The 21,173-nt window shown below is 34.4% G+C and overlaps 1 protein-coding gene across 4 annotated transcripts in view; it reads left to right on the top strand.

Moving 5' to 3' along the window:
- The window catches only part of PPP3CB (protein phosphatase 3 catalytic subunit beta), a 54,955-nt gene that overhangs the window by 31,541 nt on the left and 2,241 nt on the right, over nucleotides 1-21,173 (top strand). The window contains exons 9-13 of one of the 4 annotated variants that reach the window (XM_037130530.2): nucleotides 234-359; nucleotides 6,664-6,741; nucleotides 14,401-14,482; nucleotides 15,492-15,589; nucleotides 20,368-20,397. In XM_037130530.2, coding sequence (XP_036986425.1) covers nucleotides 234-359; nucleotides 6,664-6,741; nucleotides 14,401-14,482; nucleotides 15,492-15,589; nucleotides 20,368-20,397 — 414 coding nt within the window. Of the gene's footprint in view, nucleotides 1-233; nucleotides 360-6,663; nucleotides 6,742-14,397; nucleotides 14,483-15,491; nucleotides 15,590-20,367; nucleotides 20,398-21,173 lie in introns of all 4 variants that reach the window. The other 3 variants (XM_037130529.2, XM_037130533.2, XM_037130532.2) reach the window with 3 other exon arrangements.

Raw genomic sequence — 21,173 nt, 5'->3', positions numbered from 1 at the left:
ATTTTAGAAAGAATTATTAATAATAATATCTGACTATGTTCTACATAAAAGTGTGTTGAAAAACAAAAAGTGTTTCATTATTAAAAATTTGTCCTTACCTCCCTCTACTAGCCCTCATTCCACTCATCCCTTGATTCTCTACCCTGTTAAAAAGATATTTTTCTGCTTTTATGTTTTTAGACTTCTGGAGCTAAAGACAAATTGTTACATTGACATTCACACTTATCTTGCAGCTGCTGTATTAAAGTATGAAAATAATGTGATGAATATTAGACAGTTTAACTGTTCTCCACATCCTTACTGGTTGCCCAATTTTATGGATGTCTTCACATGGTCTTTACCATTTGTTGGAGAAAAAGGTATAATTTTAATTTTTAAAACATTGTTTTATTACTGTTAGATTTATTTCAGTTTACAATCGCAGGCACATACTTGGTAAAGGAAGGTAAAGTCTAGTTTCACTGTGGGTACAGCTCTACTTGTGTCAGTGGGTGGGGATCTGAAAGCCTCAGAGATATTTTAGTTAGCTGTTTACAACCCCCTTGTGAATGTGTCTGGGGGACTGGGAGAAGACTTATAAATAGCCTGATGTTTTCTTCAGCTGTTGGGTTTTCCTTTTTTCTTTAGCTTAAATCTTTTATAGAGGTATAGTTTTGCTTTGTAATGGACACTTTTATATGTTCTAACGCCAATTTTGGGGATGTCATAGCAGCCCATGGGAGAATTTCATAGGCCTTATTTTGGGCAGTGTTAGTCATTTTATAGCAGTCCTGTACTCTGTAAAAAAAAAAAAAAAAAAGGTAAAGAAAAATTCAGGTTCTAATTTTAATATTTCTTCTCTTATAAAAATATGTATGCAATTTTGATGGTAATGCTTCTTTAGTAATTACAGGGATACCTATTAGTATAAACTCAGTAGGCTTTTAAAGAGAACATAAATGCTATTTAAGAAATTCTGTGTTTTGTTCTGGTTCTATAAAATTCTTAGGATTTCCTTATTTTATCACATTTCCAATTTTGTATTAATTTTTCCACAAGGCAATACCTTAGTTTCCTTATGTGGAAGAGTATGGTGAGAGTACAGATATGATGTGTAAAACATTTTGTTCTATGTCCTTCTCTATTTTTTGTCACCTCTTTCATTGTTACAAAATGTTTCTTTCTGTTTGAGGTGTTACTTCTGCCAAGGCAGTTTTTGGTTCTAAAATTTGGAGTTAATACTTAAGCAGTACATGTTAAACAAGTTTTTTTTAGATTGCCTTGACTCTTCATCAGTTACTCAATAGGTCAACATTAAGTTAATGTGAAGATAGAATTACCCACTTTAGCATTTGAGAAGGGGACCAGTAAAGGGCTTAGGATGCATTACATTTATAACCTTCTATCTTTGTATATGAGAAATAGTTCAATCATAGCATCATCAGACTAAAGGTAATTTAAGAATTTATCTTGCCTCTTCCCTGTCTCCAGGCTAGACTGCAACTCAGCTGTTTTAATGTAATGTGGGTGGAATGTGGGGGATGGAGAATGTAGGAAAGGTAGGTTAGGAGGAAAATGGACATTTCATAAATTTTAATTTTATTCTCTGATGTTTCCACAATAAAGAGATACTTAATTATACCTAATTTAAATGTTTGTGCTATAAGTGTTTCAACGGGGAAAAAATAACAATAATAGTTTATCTCAACTAATTCACCCATCAGAAACCAGGAAGGAATCACGGAATTTTAGAGCTCATGGTGAACTTAACAATCATGCGTAGTGTAACTTCTTTTGACAGATGAGAAGATTTAGTCTACTTTTGGTTGCTCTCTCATAAGTGAAGATGGAGAACAGATTTCTATCAGCGTATCTGCATTTGAAGTCTGCTACTATGTCATCTTTTGTTCTTTTGCCACTCTAAATCATCTTACCTATGATAAGTGAGGAAGTATTCAAACCTTTTAACCATTTTAGTTGTTTTTTATGTGTCTTCTCTAAATTATTCACATCTTTTAAAAAGTGTGAAGCTCAGATTTCAATATTACATACAAATAGAATACTAACCATTGTTGAGCACAATAGGAAGTTTTTCTCAAACTTGTTGCATATTTTTCCATTTTAATAATTGTTTAGATAACCTGACTACCTTTTTTGTTACAAAAATCCTCACCTGAGGATATGTCCACTGATTTTTTTGGGGGGGAGGGGACATCGATTCAAGAGAGAAACATTGATATGCCACCTCCCATATGTGCTTCCACCAACCGAGGATGGAACCTGCAATCTAGGCATATGCCCTCATCAGGAATTGAACCCACAGCCTTCTGGTGTGTGGGATAATGCTCCAGTCAACTGAGCCACCCAGCCAGGTCACCTGACTACTTACTGAGTCTAGTGAAAGTTTTTTTAGGTGTGGAAAGCAGCAAATGATAATTAATCTTATTTGTTCTACTGTTTAAACAAGCCAGTTTGACTCTGCTCTAGTTTCTGGGAAGCAACTAACACAAACCAGAGATTTCCTGAGAGGCTGGTTTAATCCTCAAGTTAGATAAAAGCCATGTTTTTTTTAACCTTTTGGGGGCTTTTTATTTCATTTTTAAAAATTGTTGGAATTTCCAACATATACAAAGGCAGAGTAAATGATAAGATGAGCTCCTATGTACCAATTACTCAGCTTTGACAATTGTCAAATCATGGCCTATACTGTGTCATTTATATCCCCATCTACTGTTCCCCAACACACACCTCAAATATTTTCAATCAAGTCTCAGCTGAGTTTTTTTAAATTTATAAATGTTTTAGAAAATGGAAAAATTTTATAGTAAGAACTCCCTTTTTAATTATGATAAACTACACAAAAACATCAGTTTCTTAATACAAAACACTTTTGAGAATCTGATGAAAGTTATGGATTTTTACTCCAGAAAAATCTATGTACATATATGTTTACATTTGTACATATGCATAACATTTTCAGGATGCTCACACATCTGAAGTCAGATGGTTACCTGGATCCAATTTCAAAACCTCTGTTCTAGAGGATACAATATGGTGTGATCTTTAATAAAAGGTCATACATATAAGATTTATTCATTTACTAGATTTTTTTTAATGTGTGTTTTATGCAAGGTACTTAGGATACAAAAATATAGATATGTACATAAGCTACATAAATGATGGTAAAATGTAATACAGTAAGCACTCTTAAGACAAGTATAGTTTTAAAGCAATTAAGAGGAGAGGGGAGATTGTATCTATCCAAGGGATTAAAGTAACATTTGGTCTAGGGCTCAAAGAATGGTGGAATTGTGCTTGTATATATAAGCATGAGAATTCTATGTAAGAGAACTTCCCAAGCCTGAGTCTAAAAGCAAGAAAGCATAAGGTCACTGATAAATGTTAAGGCATTCAGTTTGATTAGCCAGTAGGATGTGTGGGCAGTAGTAGAAAAAGAATGAGAAGTTAAGTCATGCCTAGATTGTGAGGCTTGGGATCACCAACACACAAGAATTTGGAACTTTCATAAAGGTGGAGAGCAACTGAAACAGAATATGACCATGATGGTTATTTAGAAAATTATTCGGGTGAAGTGGACTGGAAGAAAGACTGAAGTTTGAGAGACCTGTTATGAAGATAGATCAGGTGTCAAATAGAAACATAATGAAGCTTTGGTAGGATCTAGAATAGAGAGCAGGGGGAACTGCAAGAACTGTAGACGTAGAACCAGTGAGACTTAACAAGATTGCATGTTTAATGGGAGGGAATGGTTAAAGATAACTTGGATGTTTTGAGTCTGATAATGATAGTGCCATTAACACCCTCTGATGAACACTCCTGTTATTCTATCAACCCATCGTTCTAGTTACAGCTGCTCTTAAGCTTCATTGGAATCACTAGGCCTTTGACCATATAATTTTTTTACTAGTCAAAACTCTCCTTGCCTCCCATCTTTACTAACACACCTTCAGACTTTTTATCCCTTGGTTTTCTATTTTGCTTGTGATAACTCAGTCCCAGTAAAGTCTAGCCCTTCAGTTTCTCCATACTTATAGCCAGGATCTATAGCACTGCTGAAGATATGTAAACAACCTTATAAACTGGTACCACCCTTTGATTTTTGGGTGCATTAGCTGGGCTCTTGATAGTACTCAAACATCCTTTATGTCACGGGTTGGCTTCCTCTCTGATTTCCTTTAAGATGTAGTCTAAATTTTCATCCTTTTTTCCAGCCACTTTCCTCACACTGAGAGAAGACACAAAACATTAGTGGCCGCTTTCTGTACTTACTGTTCTCTACTTTATAAGCTGGACTCATCTTGAGTTCTTGTCTTTGTGTCCCTGGATTCTATTTCCCTTCTGCTTTTTCAGGAAACTTGCTTCATCAGTTAGGTTTTCTATATCTTTAAATTACTTCTGAATCTTTCCCCTTAACTGATTTCTTTCCTGTATCATCAAATGACCATTTCTGTTCCTTCTTGGGTTTTATATTTGTATTTAAACCTCAAGTGGTCATTGTTGGGTTGTATTTGAGCAGTTTGTTAGGCTAAAATGGACTTTGGGCTTGGGGGGAATTCATTTTAATTCTCTCTGTTGACATCCAGATACCAAGGGGTTTCTGTTCCTCTGGTCTAGTGCTTAGGTCTTTCCAACTAAATATTGACTTCTGAACTAATCTCAAGGTTTTTTTCCTGATGCTGTGGCCTAAGAGCAGAAATGCTGCCTTCTGCCCTGGCTGGGTAGGTCATTTGGTTAGAGCATCATCCCAATATGCCAACGTTGTTGATTCAATCCCTTGTCAAGGCATATACAAGAATCAACCAATAACCGCATAAATAAGCAGAACAACAAATCAACTTCTCTCGTTCAATCTCTCTCAAATCAGTAAATTTAAAAAAATCAGTTTACCTTAAATGTGAGGTTTTATTTCTGGACTCTTAATTGTATTCCATTGATTTATATGACTACCTCATATTTTTCCTAACTTTTTTTTGAATGCCTTATCTGCCCTTTCTACCTGGACATACTTCTACTTTATTATTCCTCTACCAAAAGCCTTCCTTTCACTAGCAGATCTTTGGCATACTTCTGTATATTTACAGCATAGTGCTCATCACTCTTTTGTAGCATACACACACACTCTTTAGTAGTTAGTAAGCTTTTGGAGAGTAGGGACTGGGCATTCTATTACTATTATTTATTTATTTTTAATGTTTTATTTATTTATTTTTAGAGAGAATGGGAGGGAGAAAGAGAAGGAGAGGAAACATCAGTGTGTGGTTGCCTGTTGAATGCTTCCTACTAGGGACCTGGTCTGCAACCCAGGCATGTGCCCTGACTGGGAATCAAACTAGCAAACCTTTGGTTTGCACACTGGCACTTGATTGACTGAGCCAGACCTGCCACTGCGGGACTGGATGTTTTATATATGAATCCCAGAGTTATTCATTTCTAGGTGCTCTCAGGATATTGAATAGACATTTTAATTTACTGGTTGAAATTTATTATACCTTTTTTATTTATTAATTTGTCAGATACTTATTGGTTGCCTGTCACGTGCCAGGCACAGTACTAGGCTCTGGGGATACAATGGCAAACAAAACAATACACTACATTCATGAAGCTTTCATTCTAGTAAGGGAAACAGACAGTATACAAATAGTTTAAGAGGCTGCCAATAAAACCAGCAAGAAATCCAGACTCTGAAAGAGAGGTCAAGACTGGTAATGGAGAATTGGGAATCATCTTCAAAAAGGTGATATTTTAAACTATATAGTAATAGATGGGATCACCAAGAAATTTGAGCATATGAAAAGAACAGAAGTGCAGAAAGAATATTCAGAATATTCAAATTTTGGAAAAATAGTCTAAAGGTAGGAAAACCTTAAGAGTAGAATTCTAGAAACCAAGGGCAAAAAGAAGGGGGAAATATGTAGAATGGTAAAGGTAGATTAAGCCTAAGAACAAAGTGTTCGTTCAGGTTGTTAGGTAGTCATTAGTAGTCATATGAGTTAAGTTTCAGGAGAGTTGTTTGAGCCAGCTTTTAAAAGATTGAGTCCTAGGATTTTTTTTTGCAACAGTGGGATTGTGCTGTGATTTTTTTCTTACTTCTTAATGCTATATCCATAAATAAAAAATTTAAATGTATATATTTAAAAAATAAATATATATTTAGATGTTTTTCATCTCTGTCTCATCTCTGTAGGTCTTCATTTCTTTTTTCTAAGAGACCTTAAAACATAATCCTTAAAGAATATCATCATACTTGTTACCTATTAAATAGATAACTTGTTTATTCATTTTGAAAGCCTTTGTATCTTTTAAAAGATTTTTATTTATTTATTTTTAGAGAGGGAAGTGAGGGAGAAATAGAGGGAGAGAAACATCAACGTGTGGTTGCCTCTCATGTGGCCCCCACTGGGGACCTGGCCCACAACCCAGGCATGTGCCCTGACTGGGAATTGAACCTGCAACCCTTTGGTTTGCAGTCCATGCTCAATCCACTGATCTATGCTAGCCAGGACTGTATCTTTTAACTCCATCATTCCTGCTGTTAGAATGTGTTAGTCTTCTTGGGTTAATCATTTGACCATGTATATGAATAGTTACTATGTATACATATAGACAGGTGAATATAGGCAGCTAATGTGTAACTTTTTGTTTTGTTTTGTTTCTTTGGAATAGTGACAGAAATGTTGGTAAATGTTCTAAGTATTTGCTCTGATGACGAACTGATGACTGAAGGTGAAGACCAGTTTGATGGTATGATTATTCATTTTACTATTTTTTAAATTGTGGAATAGTATCTTTTAACTGCCTCACTTTAGTACACGCTCTTTTGCAAAATATAGTCATAGCTCAAATGATTGTGCTATTTGATAAGTGACACTTTTTCAGATATTATTTAAGATTTTAAAATAATATTAGTGATTTAATATTTTTATGTTTGTATGGGGAAGAAGATGAATTTGGGGGAAGGGGAAATTTGGAAGAAGGAACAGAAGGAAAGGAAAATTGAAGGTATAAAAAGATGTGGTTCTTCATGAATATAGACACTGCTTAGAGAGGGGAGGATAAAAATGCTGTTTGTTTCATTGGTACAGTATTGCTTAGTGCATCAGAAACATACCTGAACCCCTAGTGTTGTTACTTCCTCTTTCCAAAAACAAAAGTAGGCTGTCCCAACTTAGGAGAGGTTGTGTTCTAAGAAACCACTTTAGTGTCTACACTCTACACTAGATTCAGAAAGCACTTTTTTCTTTAGAAATGAAGTTATCCACAGTTGTTGGTTCTTATAAAAGCCAATCAGCCTATGTACCTAATGTGCATTTATAGTATAAATATTACCACAGAAACAGAAAAATTTTCAATTTTTGTTTTGAAAATTTTATTTAAAACTTTTAAATTTAATTAACTGAATAAACAAAGACATAAACAACTAATAAACTGAAAACTCTTTATTTTCTTCCACACGCCCTTCACATTTTTGTTGGTATACTTTTTATGGTTAAATGTTCCTATGTATTAAACATGGTTTATATATTGGTAACATTTAATAGCTGCATATTTCTAAGTATGTTGATATACAATAATTTTCATAGTTAATCTCATCGGTTGGCATTTGGGTAGCTTTAAATTATCCTTATTATGAATAACATACAATAAATATATTTGTACAACAGTTTTATTTTCCTTCTTGGAATAAATTTGTAGAACAGAATAACAGTTAAAAAATATACATTTTAGCTTTATTATTTTAGCTTTGAATTGCCAGGTTATTCCGCAGAAGAATCAGACTAATACGAAGTGATTCCATCAGTGAATTCATAGATTTATTTCTCCACAGGCCCACCTCATTGGATTTTCCTTGTATTTGCTTATTTTGCTTTGTGGCTATATAGTAGTAAATTATAGTTGGTTTAATTTAACATTTGCTTGATGTTAAGGGAAAAAATTACTGTCTACTTTCCAACCATGTAAACTGCCCATTTCAGTTGACCACTTACCAAGTAAAATCTGAGTGAAAACTCTTTTGATATTTCTTTACTTACAGACAGGTCCGATTCTTAAACCCTGCTGTAAGCTCATTTGTTCTGAGTACAAAGTGACTGTGCAAGTGTCTGTTATTGCCATCTGTTGGTGACAGGCAGAGAGATATGCTTTTTTTACTCTGGCTTGTTAACTGAAATAAATTATTTATATCAGGTTTTTTAGTTTTTTGGTTTGGTTTGGGTAATAAGCTTTACTGAATAATATTTATTTTTCCTTATTTTAATTATCTCATGTTTGTGTAAAAGTTTTCATTTTAACATGTTTCACCATATTTGTCTATTCCATACAATTTTTAAATAGTTTTAATTAAGTATTTATTTTTCCTGTTCTGCTACCACTTTTGTAAAGACTAAATCTGGGTTCAGACTCTAAGTTTCTTATAATGGCTGGGTGGCCTCAGGCAAGTTAACCTTTCTGAGCCTCAGTTTCCTGATCTTCAAAAGGAAGGTAATAGTGCCTACCTCATAATGTTACAGGTATCAATATAATGACTGAAGTAATTTTGGGTACATAAGCCCCCTAATATTTTCAGGTAAACTTTTCTATTAATTTGCTAAGTTATGTGAAATGGCTAGTAGGAGTTTTAATTAGTATTACATTAAATCTATATCTAAATGTAGGAAGTTTTTTTAAAATAATTTTGTTCTTTTTAAAAATTTTTATTTGTTTATTTTTAGAGAGAGGGGAAGGGATGGAGAAAGAGTGGGAAAGAAACATCAATGTATGGTTGCCTCTCATGTGTCCCCTACTGGGGAACTGGCCTACAACCCAGGCATGTGCCCTGACTGAAAATCGAACTAGTGACCCTTTTGCTTCACAGGCCTGTGCTCAATCCACTGAGCTACACCAGCAAGGGGTTAGGAAGGTTTTTTTTGTTTTGTTTTTAAGATTTTCTTCATTTGTTTTTAGAGAGAGTGGGAGGGAGAAATAGAGTGAAAGAAATATCGATCAGTTGCTTTTTGCACATACCTGACCAGGGACTGAACACTCAAACCCCAGGCATGTGCCCTAACTGGGAATTGAACAAGCGACCTTTAGCTTTGCAGGATGATGCCTAATCAGCTGAGCCACATCAGTCAGGGCTAAATCTAGGAAGTGTTTATTTTATTTTTAAAAATATTTTGTTTATTTATTTTTAGAAAGAGGAGAAGGAGTGAGAAAGAGAGGGAGAGAAACATCAGTGTGTGGCTGCCTCTCACACACCGTGCCCTAGAGACCCAGCCTGCAACCCAGGCATGTGCTCCAACCAGGAACTAAACCAGCGACCTCCTGGTTCACAGACCAGCACTCAGTCCACTGAGCCACATCAGCCAGGGCTCTAGGAAGTTTTTAAAAAAACAATACTTAGTTTTCCAAACTAAGATCTAGATCTCTTGCTCTATATAATTAGTTCATTTACTATAATTACTCCATTTAATGTACTCCATATAATGGAATAATATAATTATAGTATTTAAAATTATAGTTTTTCTTTGTAACACCTGTTATTGCCCTGATCAGTACAGCTTAGTTGGTTGGGCATTTTCCCACAAGGCAAAAGGTTACTAGTTTGGTCCCCTGGTCAGGGCACATGCTTTGGTTGCAGGTTTGGTCCCTTGTCAGAACCCACACGAGAGAGGCAACCAATTGATGTTTCTCACATCGATGTTTGACTTCCTCTCTTTCTCTCCTTTCCCCACTCTCTCAAAATAGATAGATAAAATATTTTTTAAAATAAGAAAAGAATCTATTATTACCAAGTTAAATTAATACTTCAGTATTTTATGTACTGTTTTCATCTTTATTGTATTTTCTCATTACCATTTAGTCTCCTTATTTTCCCCTCCCCCTTATATTCTTATGATAACAGGTATCTCTCAGTGTATTTTCTAACTGGATAAAGTAATTATATATTTGTGGATTTATCTTATGTTCAACAACTTAGATCACAAAAATTATTTCCTATGGTAATTTTTATTTTGTTTTTCTAAACTTAAAAGTAAGTCATTTGCATAGGGCTAATATTATTTATTTTCTATATTTTTACCTTTTTTCTTTAAAAAATATGTCAGTATTGCAAATAGTATGTTAAATTAGAGTATTTAACATACTAAATAGGTAATGCTTTAATTTTCTTCCTATGATGAATAGGAAAAAAGTTTTCTTGGTAAGTCTAGTATAGTTTGTGGTTTAGATACCTGTGACTTATATACATATAGATACTAAATAATTTTGAGGGATTCAACTAGGAATAAATATAAAATATTATTTTAGTTTTTACAATGAGATTTTTAATGTGTCTTATCAATATTTTTCCTATCAATGATAAGTTATGCCTATCTGTCCTCTTATGTCATGCTTACACTCCAGGGATGAATCACATTTGATTATTAAAGAGGCATTGTATTTAGTGGAAAGGATCAGTGGTTCAGTGTCTTGGCACTACTACTATACTAGCTGTGTCATCGTGGAAAAGTTCCCTAGCTTCTCAGGATCTTCTTATTTACAGACTGAAGGAATAGAAAGGACAAAAATTTTTCCCCACTCTTAATTTTTAAAATTGGTAGCACTATTTCTGACAGTGTTTCTATGGAAAATATACTCAGTTCCTCATTTCTTCACCTTTATACTATTAAGTACTAGGAGCAAGAACTCCAAGAAAATTTTAAGAATATGGGTCTGAGAGTTTGCACGAAGGAATGAGAGTGGTTTAGGGGAGGCAGAGCATTGAAGAATGGAGGAAGAGGGGAGAAGATTAGGATAGATACTGGGCTGAGGTAGGGAAAAGAGCTCCTGGAACTAGGTTTATTTCCTTGCCTTATTCATATTTCCACATTTCTTCCCCATAACTATCCACCTTTTTGCTTTCCTTTCACTGTAATAGCATGCTTTCTGTTCTCTCCTTCTCCTCCTTCTACTCAGCAGCGGAACCATCCTATGGACTGGGCCTGGGGAGAAATCTGACTTAGAAAGAAAACTTGATGGGGTAGGGGGGTTGCTCTGGAGGCAGAACAGGGTTTAGCTTTTCTGTGAGGAAGGGGAGAGCACAAGATTGGAGATTTCCCAGTGACAGGAAGGAAAGAGTAATTTTTGAATATTCAAGTTTGAAATTGGGTGAAGGAATAAGATTCTCTTCTTAAATGATGATCTTTGGTTCTCAAATGTATGTGTGGGGTTATTTTTAAAGGCAAATATTTGCATTAATATTGGACACATAAATGCACATAGCATTCTTTTAGAGATATTATTTAATCATTAAAGAATTTTTGAACACTGATTATTGTGAAATATAGAATATTTAGAATGCATACTAAATATTTAGGTTTTTAGAATGCATACTGTTTATTTCAGATATCTGTAATCTTGAGTTTGGTAAAGGAAATACATCATCTATATTTTCTCTAGTTATACTAAACTAAACCTTTCATTTCCTGTAATGGAATCATGTATCTTAGTCAGCACTAGAATGGAAGATACAGAAAGCCTGAATGAAACATTTCTGCTGCCTACTCTTTTTAGCTATTACTTGCTTAGAGAAGATCTGTTAACTATTTCTGCAAAAAAAATGTCCCTCAAACTCCCAGATTCTATTAGGAACAGAAAGCACATACTGTTGATCCTGAGTATGTGCAGAAGTTCTACAATTCAGATGGAAGAAATTGTGTGCTCTTGTTGTTATGGAATGCAAGAGGCTTAGTCTTTCCTTTACTGAGATTGGGTGAGGTTTTCCACTGAGGTAGTTTACAAAGTTACCTACATTTCTCTGTATATACTACAGATTTTGCAGATGTTGGTGTCCTTGAAGAACCACATGAGTTTGTATCATATTTGTGTCATTACCTTTCACTTAACATGCTTCCATGTGTGATACATTTCTTTAGGGGTATCAATATAAATGTGCGATTGTTAGTAGTCTTTTATCAGTCTTACATGTTTTCACGTGTATTTTTGTCCCTAATTTGTCTATTTTCATCAAATATTATAGTCATTCTGTCCATAATTTCTTCTGAACACATCTTTTAAGAAATCTTTCCTTTAGAGCTCTGCACAGTGGCATCCCTCTTTTATTCACCCCTTCCTACAGTACTACATTTTTCAAATTTCAAATATGAAGGCCTTCATTTTTCTCTTTCTACATTCATTCTTCAGTACCACTGCCAAGTTAAATCTCTATCTTTTTATTTGTCTCAATCACCTTTTCTCCATCATTCACTTCCTTTTTTCTGGACTCTCCATCTGAAGAACGGCTCATATATGGCAATAAAAAAGGTACAGACCAGACAGAGTTACACTGTTTTGAAATATGACTTCATAATTTAATCCTCATGTCCATGTAAGTTAGCACATTCATAGAGTACTATTTATACAGAGTCCTCTTGGGCCTTATACAAATTTAGTTTACGTTCTAAGTTAGAATTTGATGTTTTTAGAAGTCATATTCCAAGATATCTGTCTTTCTGTGCATGGAAATATTTTTCCCTCTTTTTCATTCCTCTTGTTTTAAAATTTCATTCTTTTGCTTATTTGTAATGTTTTGTACTTTTCCCTGCATGATTAGGGGTGTTTGATTGTCTGTCTATTCCCCAAAGTAATTTTACTGTGGACATTTACTTTAATATTATGCATGATGTGTTTGTAGACTGATTTGAAATCCTGATTTGTACAATGTTTTTTATATTCCAGTGAATTTTTAAATTTGAAGTCAGTATAATTTACATAGCATTCAGTTTTGCAGATATATAAATTAAGACTGAAACTATGAATGTACTTCATTACACGTATCTTCCTCCACCGTGTACTCTTCTCCTAGCTTTTTTTTTTTTTTTTGTCAATTTTAAAGCAAAATGTCTTATCAGTTTGTTGAGTAGAATCAGACTTTATATTCTTGGACAAAATACTTAGTAAGCTTATTCTATTTGTGAAATGAAGAGATCGAAACTTGAAATACCTTTACTGTCTCTTCAAATTCTAATATTCTGTGATTCTGAGACTTACAGTGTTTGTTTGTTCGTTTGTTTGTTTGCATCTTGAAAATACCAACACAATTTTGGACTTATAAAAGCTGTAGTTTCAGTGCTCATAATATTACCCTTTATAGTCCATAAACGGTCATGGAGCCTGTTTTCTCTAAAATATGTCTTTTGTTTTCATCTTTGAAATTGGGTTTCTATTTCCTTGCAGTAAGGTCCAGTCATCATCTTAGTTTTTAATTATATATATTTGTGGGATGATTGAATCTTCTAGCCAGAACACTGTGGTTGTTCAGACCTGTGTATATCTAATGCCCCTTTTGGTCTAGTGTCTTTAGCCTTTCCTTAACTTTCTCCTCAACCATGGTGCTTCCGTATTATGTGTTTTCATCATATTGAAACACAGTTCTAAGATACCACATCCTTGGGTCCAGAGTGATTCTAGTTGCTATCTGTGAGATGACAGGACTGAGATTAGTGTTCTTTCTGGAGGCCAAGGAAAGAAGATAAAACCTTTGAGTGTTTCATTAGCTAAAGATCCAGTTATTTTGGTACATTCTCTTCTGTATCAGTAATAGGCACCATAGCTAACCCTTTAGAAATGAAGCATTAGAGAGCACTTGAGAGCTTATGCCCCAGCAATTGTCCTCAGTTTTGGCTCAAATAAACTCTTGTTCAAAAATCTCTAAACAAATAAATAAATAAATAGGAAACGAGACATTAGTGATCCTTTAGCCATGTTTTTAGGAAGTCTTTTCTCATTGCTTACTCTCCTTGTGTCATACTCACCTATGTAAGAGCTTGTATATATTTGCATGACCTTAGAAAATATGTAGTTCATGAGGTTGAGATGTGTAGTGTTGTTGAAATGCTGGTATAGCCCTTAGGTCTGGGTCACCTGCATCGTAGTCACTTCCTACCATTGTTTTTAGAGAGCAAGGAAACTCATTTTGTCATAGTATGATGGGATATTTCCAGCCTGCATGTCAAAGGCTTTTATAATAGTTAAAAGACAACTGTAGGTATTAGCAATTTTTGTCTGTCAGTCTGCATGCTATTGGCTCTGATGAGAATTAAACAAAGATTGTAGAGTTGTTACTTTTTTGTCCTTTGGCTTGTGATACAGGTTGGGCAGTAGTTTCTTTCCTATTGCAGTTTCACTGACTAGTCAGTAGTGTGAGAGTCATAAAGTTTGTGGATTATTTTTCATTTGCATCTGTATCAGATTCCAGTGTTAGACCAATGTTGAGCTAAACATTGAAAGAGTGAAAAGCTTTTAGTCATGAGTTCATGTAGTCTCCTCCATATGAGCTGGTAGCAGGGGGCTGGGTATTAGTTCAGATGAGTGTGGAACAGGCTAATAGCATGGTGCAAGTGTGAATGCCCTAAACTGAGTCTTTATTTATTCCATTGAAAGTAGGTTCAGCTGCAGCCCGGAAAGAAATCATAAGAAACAAAATTCGAGCAATTGGCAAAATGGCAAGGGTCTTCTCTGTTCTCAGGTAATGATATATTTTTCTAATTATTTGTTTCATAGAAATTACTTTTATTGTACTTTGTTAACAAACAATGTCCTCTTTGACTTCTAAGAGCAATATAGTAGCCTTCTCTCTATAAAGAAGTTCTACATTTATACAGTGAAGAGGGGAACACAAGTCCCTTTGAAACTAGAGTTTTTGACCCTTGTGATTATTATTGTTCACTTTTGGTATCTCTTGGCCTTCTGTGATGAAAGTACTAGTTCACACATTAAAAATTAGAGCAGGATAAGAAGAAGGGGACACTTTTTATTTTTTAAGATTTTTTTAAACTTTTTTGAAAATCCTCACCTGAGGACATGCTTATTGATTTTAGGGGGAGGAGGGGGGAGAGAGAGAGAGAAACTTCGATCTGTTGCCTCTTATACATGTCCCAACCAGGAACTGAACTCGTGGCCTAGGTATGTGCCCTGAACAGGAATTGAACTGGTGACCTTTCAGTTTACAGTATGATGCTGTAGCCAACTGAGCCACACTGGCCAGAGCAAGAGGGCACTTTCTAAGAGTATTCCAGATGAACTTAGCTCATCTGTATAGGAACTCCCTTTTGCTGGAGCCACAAATTATCTTCCTGGGGTTCATTCAGGAAGACCAGGTTTAAGGGTACACATGAATGTGTCAGTCCTTTAAATTTGGTTTGCAAAAGTGATTACATCAATACATTTACTCTTTAAAAGATATGAAATACCATATTTTCTCAATCATATAGTGCCCATTGGTGACAGATTTTAACCATATATTTATTTAATAAAGCTTTTCAGGAAACACAGTATATGCCTCAGTTGTAAGGTACAGTCTCATATCTGAACATTTAGAACATAGAAAGATGTATATCTTGGAATTTGGGAAAATATGGTAATAGCAATGCATGCCGTAAGTTATGTGCATGTCCTACCTACATCTGGGCCTACCTCCTCTTTAAAGTAAGTACTTGTTGGAAGTTTCTGATGTTTGTTATATTTCTCTGCTATAGGGAAGAAAGTGAAAGTGTGCTGACACTCAAGGGCCTGACTCCCACAGGGATGTTGCCTAGTGGAGTGTTGGCTGGAGGACGGCAGACCCTGCAAAGTGGTAATGATGTTATGCAACTTGCTGTACCTCAGATGGACTGGGGCACTCCTCACTCTTTTGCTAACAATACACATAATGCATGCAGGGAATTCCTTCTGCTTTTTAGTTCCTGTCTCAGCAGCTGACACAGGGAGAATACTATATGATAGGTAGTATCTGATTAGTAAATTGACCAAGGCAGAAAATTTATAGAATGGGCATTTGTTTCAGTTGAAAATAATGGTCAGTCTGTCGGACTGACCATGTCTCAGCTTTTCATGGAATGATATGGGAGCAGCTCATATCATAATGTCTGAAATATTTATTTATTCATTTGTCTAATGCACCCTTTTCTTTTAAAAGCCCCAGTTTCAGAATGTGAATCTAGTATATACTACATCGTATTACTAAAATGGAAATGTATTTTCAAGTTTATTTTTTATTTTTTACCTTTATGTAATTGTATTAGACTATGCTTTTATTATCAGATACTTAATTTTAGAATTAACAGTCTGCTTGGGCCCCAGAACATTACGCACTTAACTTGCCAAAAGATTTGTGCAAGGTTTTGTACCCTGGTAAATGATGCCAAAGTTTGTTTTCTGTGGTGTTTGTCAAATGTTCTATGTATAATTGACTGTCTGTAACATGCTGTTTCCTTCCTCTGCAGATGTAGCTGCTTTCCTAAATCTGTCTGTCTTTCTTTAGGCTAGCTGTATGTCTGTAAAAGTATGTTAAATTAAATTACTCTATCAGACACTTGTCTGTCTTTTGATGTAGAAGCAACTTTGTAGCACCTTGTTTTGAGGTTTGCTGCACTTGTTGCATTTTGTGCATTCTGAACATGAATGTAACATTAGTTATTAAGTCATTGTTAAAAGAGGTTGAATTTAAATCCTGTAAGTCAAAGTCAAAAGGGTGTTATTAAGTGTGCCTTTATTTTGCATGAAAATAAAAAGAATTATACATAAAGCATTCCTGTAATCTGGCTCATTGAATATTTTATATTAAAAAAACACCTAACTTTTTTGGCGTAAATATATGTGTAAATACTGTGTTAACTTTTTGAAAGCCCATTTCAGATTAAATAGAAGAGAGTGTTGTGAATGTTACAGACAATGCACAGTAACTTAAAGTCTAGATTTCTTTCCCTTGTGGTTGGAAAGCAAAAAATATTATATGGAAAGCTTAATTTATTTTATTGTACCACTTTTGACAGCCCTGTAAGGGTCATTGCTCTATTAAAACAGGCATCAACAGAGCTGTTGTTTTCCTTAATCATGATTAGCAGTTTCTTTTTGGTGTTGTAATTAGTAAATGTTGATAGCAAAAAAAGGAAATTCAAATTAAAATATTTGAATAAATTTAAGTTAGATTAGCTATTCAGAATTTCATTTCAGTCTCATAATAAATGCTTAAATAAATAAAAAGAGTTTTTCCTGTACAAGTAATTTCTACTCATGGCCTATTCACGTTTTATTTTATATGTTATTGTGTTGTCTGATACCCCCACTGGCATATGTGAGAAGGACAGTTGTGTTTTGAAATTATGGTTTCAAATTTTTATTCTGAATAAGTCTTTTAAAGTTTTTTTAAACCTGCTTCTATTTTATTTATATCCCTTGCCCTCCATTTTTCTTACTCTACTGTAAACATTTAAAAAATGAGCTAAAAGGAATTTGATTAAAACAAATTAAGATCTTCAACATTCACTAAAGCTTACAACAATGTTAATAGAAAAAAGGATGAGTTTTAATAGCTGGAAAAAGTGTTATACCCTTCCTCCTTTTTTCAGAAAAGAAAAAGAAAACTGAAAGGGTCTCATACATAAATAAATCTACACCACCGTCATTTCAGTTATCCTTGGATATATTACTACTTTTATGTTCCCACAACAAACCTGTCTTTTGATTTCACAATTAGCACCTGCTAATTACACACTTTGTTGGCAGCTTAGCACTTCTATTTATTTTTAATTTACATGCAGTCTGAAGCTCAGTCTTCAATTTTGAAATCAGCCCCAACTGCAGGGAAGTTTTGAAAGAAAGGTGTACTAAAGGGACTGTCTATTCCCAGCATGGAGTGAGTTACTGGATGATATGAGCTTAAGGGGTTCAATTTGAGAAACTAGGTAGCTCCCTACTTCTGCCAGTGATGGCTTTTGATAGTGTGATTTGACCATGTAGTTGAAGTGATTTCCTTAGCAAAAGGTAAACTTGTTTTGGAACAAATAGTGAAACTGATACAAAAGCTGCAACTTTGTGTTTTTTTAAAGTTACCTAGTGTTTTAAATTTTAGTAGACATGTTTCCTGATGTGAGTAACTGAGAAATAAGTATTGCAAAAACATTTTTAAATTCTAAGACCTCAGTTCTATGGTCACAAAATAAATATAGCCTTTGTAATAACTTTAAAGTTAATAAAGTTATGATATTAAGTGTTTTTTACAAACCGCACAACTATTGGTGTAGTATTTGATATTCGTATTTTATGTGCATTTTCTTCATGGAAATTTAATTGGGAGCTAGCCCTATATTGTTACCTTCACCAAGACATATATTGGGAAATATATGGCCATCTAGTGTCTAGTAATGCCAAATTCCTCTTGATCATTTATCTTGTGTAATTTTGAGAAACACAATTTGAGACAGTACTATGCTTAAACTTAAGGCCACATGAAGACGTCCTATAAAACTGAAAACGAATAGAGGAAAAACAGTGCCTTTCAGATAGAATTTTGCAATTATCAGATCTCTTTCCACCTTAATGTTTAAGTTTCAGGTGACCTTTTAATTCTAAGCATTTAAGTTTGACATGGTATGCAGTTTTGAGTATGAAAGCTATTTTGTATTCTGCAAAGGATTTAGGAGCATGTAGAGGCCTCAAGAAAGGACAGAGAATATCATTTGACCTAGAAAATCCTTTTACATATCAAATTAAAAGGCCATAGAATTATTTCAAAAGTATATTATCACATTTCATAATTTGAAAATGTATAGATTTAAACTATTAATACAATCAATAGATACTACTTATAGTGATGTTTTTATCTTTAATTAGTTGCCATATATATTACAAGTTATGAAATATTTCATATAAAATCACTTCTGTTACCACAAACTCTACAAATATTCTGATTGGCATTTTATTTTTTTCCCCCATTCAGCTTCTAAATGATAAAGAAAATAGTCCACCTTTTGAAGAATAGGTCTAATCAAGTAGAGATAGGTAATTTATCCTGGTTTTTTCCTCTGGGCAAATTCCAAGAATATTATCCAAATGTACAGGGCTAGATTTTATAAGTGGTGATTTGTACAGTGGTATCCAATAAATATATCTGCTTTTATTTGTAATATTTAATAGTTAAGGAGAATTAATTTTTTCCCTATTCAGAGTTCATCCTACTTCTTATGGGTCCCCAATTTATTTTACTATCTGGTTGAGATAAAAAGCTTTTCTAATTTAGTCTACTTTCACTCCTTAGATTCATCAATGTCCTATCACATTAATAACTTTAAGATAAGATTTATTTCTAAATCATGTATACTGCTAAAAGGTTGCTTTAGGAATAATTATTCTAAATTGGCCTTATTGTAGAAGAAACAAAATAGGAGGAATGGGGCATTATTGTTCTAAATAGTCTCAGTTTGTTCACTTTACGTAAAGTGGAGAATTGGCAGTGTTGTCAGACAGTATTATTGTTCTCTGCTGCCTTTGGTCCCGGTTCTTTATGTAAGTGCTTTAAACAATTCAAACCCAGAAATGAGCCAAAGAAATTGTTGACTATAAAATGTATGACTAATATTTTGAAATACTCTAAGTGGGCAGAGACAAGCTTTACCAAGAATACATTTTTATTTATATGATCTATGTGTATGTCCGCATCATGAAATAAGTAGTATTTATTGCCTGTAAGACCTCAGTTCTGTCTCTCGATTCTTGTCTAGTTGATAGCTGGGTTTGAAAAGATGTTCAGTAGCCTTTTTTCTGTCTTTACTTGAGAATGCAAGTTGTTAGTACCTAGGCAGATTTGAGGTCATGATAAACTGAATGAACATAAATGGATTTTTAAAGCTGTAGATGTTAATCTCTTTAGATATTTGGAACATTATTGTCAGAATAGACAGGATGTTCCTAGTAGACAAGAGGGTCCTAGGGGTCCTTTTAGGTTACCCACAAAGAACAGCTACAGAGCTATCCTACTTAGAGTAACTCACCAAGTTACTACTCTTAAATTTCATTGTAGCCATATCAACTTTTGCAGCTTATTCTTTGCCCTGTGATTTAGAAGCAACAGGAAAAATACTGCTGACTTCTAATTTATATCTTAGGGAACCAACTGGTGATGAGTATTGTTTTAGTTAGACATGAAAGTAAAGAATCTCTTGTTTGCTCTTCTGCTAGCTACCATCATAATTTCACCATAGAGAATTCCCTTGTGATTATGATGGGTATGATAAAACGAAAATGTTGGAAAATTCTAAGGCCATGAGAATGCCTAATTCAAGATGGGTAATTAATACTGGAGTGCATTTTCATGAGTGCTGGGGTGTCTGTTTACAGTAGGTCTGTGTGTTCTGTGCTCTGAGCCATGTTGTCATAGTGCTGTGTCTAAACTGTGCTGTGTCAGAAACTGGGGATTGGATGGGGCTGTAATATGGTACTATTGTGTTAAATTCTAAATGATATGTAGTAGGGGGTACTGTGATATTTTAAGTGATCATTGCCTTTTCTGCTGTACAATGTGACCCTTCTCATCTCTCTCATTCATTTTGCATGCCTCTGCTCACTTCTGTACAGCCACAGTTGAGGCTATTGAGGCTGAAAAAGGTACGATCAGAGTCCTTGCGCTGGGCAGAGATCTGTGGTGTGTGGGCGGGCATCAGAGAATGTCTTGTGGGTTTATCTTACTCCTAGCTTGCACAGCCCAAGATAAATCAGTCACTGGCTCATCAAGTTTAAGTTACCTCTTTCTCTGTCTCTCTCTGTCTCTTTGTGTCTCTCTCTCTCTCTTTCTCTCTCTCAATCACAATTACTGATATCCATAGTGACAGTCTGTTTTTTTCTCCTTTTATAGCACAGTATGAAACTAGCTAATTTTCCTGAACTCTTTAGAGTACAGAATGTTATGCTATAATATCATGGCATTTAAAGTTGCATATAAAGAAAGATCTAACCCATATTTTGCATGATTCTGTGCTACTCAGATTATTCTTTTTTAAGTTAAATAAACCCACTCTGGACTTAGGTTTGAGTCTGTTTTTACTCATTTTCAGTAATTCACCTGGGTACAGAAGCTGTAGCTATGATTTTTTTTTACTGCAGTCTTTGTTGATGATATTATATTCCTGTATATCATATGTTGGCTTAATATTACACATTGCTAAATGCTTTGCTCAACCATTTGCCCAACCATTTATTTGGTTCACAGAAACACTCTTGAGTCCCAGGGACTGCACATATTAAAGCAACCAGATTATAACCAGTAGTATGAAATTCTTTTCCATGCACATTTTAATATAGAATACATCATTCCAGGTGAAGTAAATTAGAAACCATAACAATTGGAGGAGAATTGCCTTTCATTTTGATTTGGGCTTCCCAGG

The sequence above is a fragment of the Artibeus jamaicensis genome, unplaced genomic scaffold (assembly GCF_021234435.1).
Source record: "Artibeus jamaicensis isolate MK-2021 breed Jamaican fruit bat unplaced genomic scaffold, CSHL_Jam_final contig_332, whole genome shotgun sequence".
NCBI lineage: Eukaryota > Metazoa > Chordata > Mammalia > Chiroptera > Phyllostomidae > Artibeus > Artibeus jamaicensis.
This window is presented reverse-complemented; position numbering and strand designations above follow the sequence as displayed.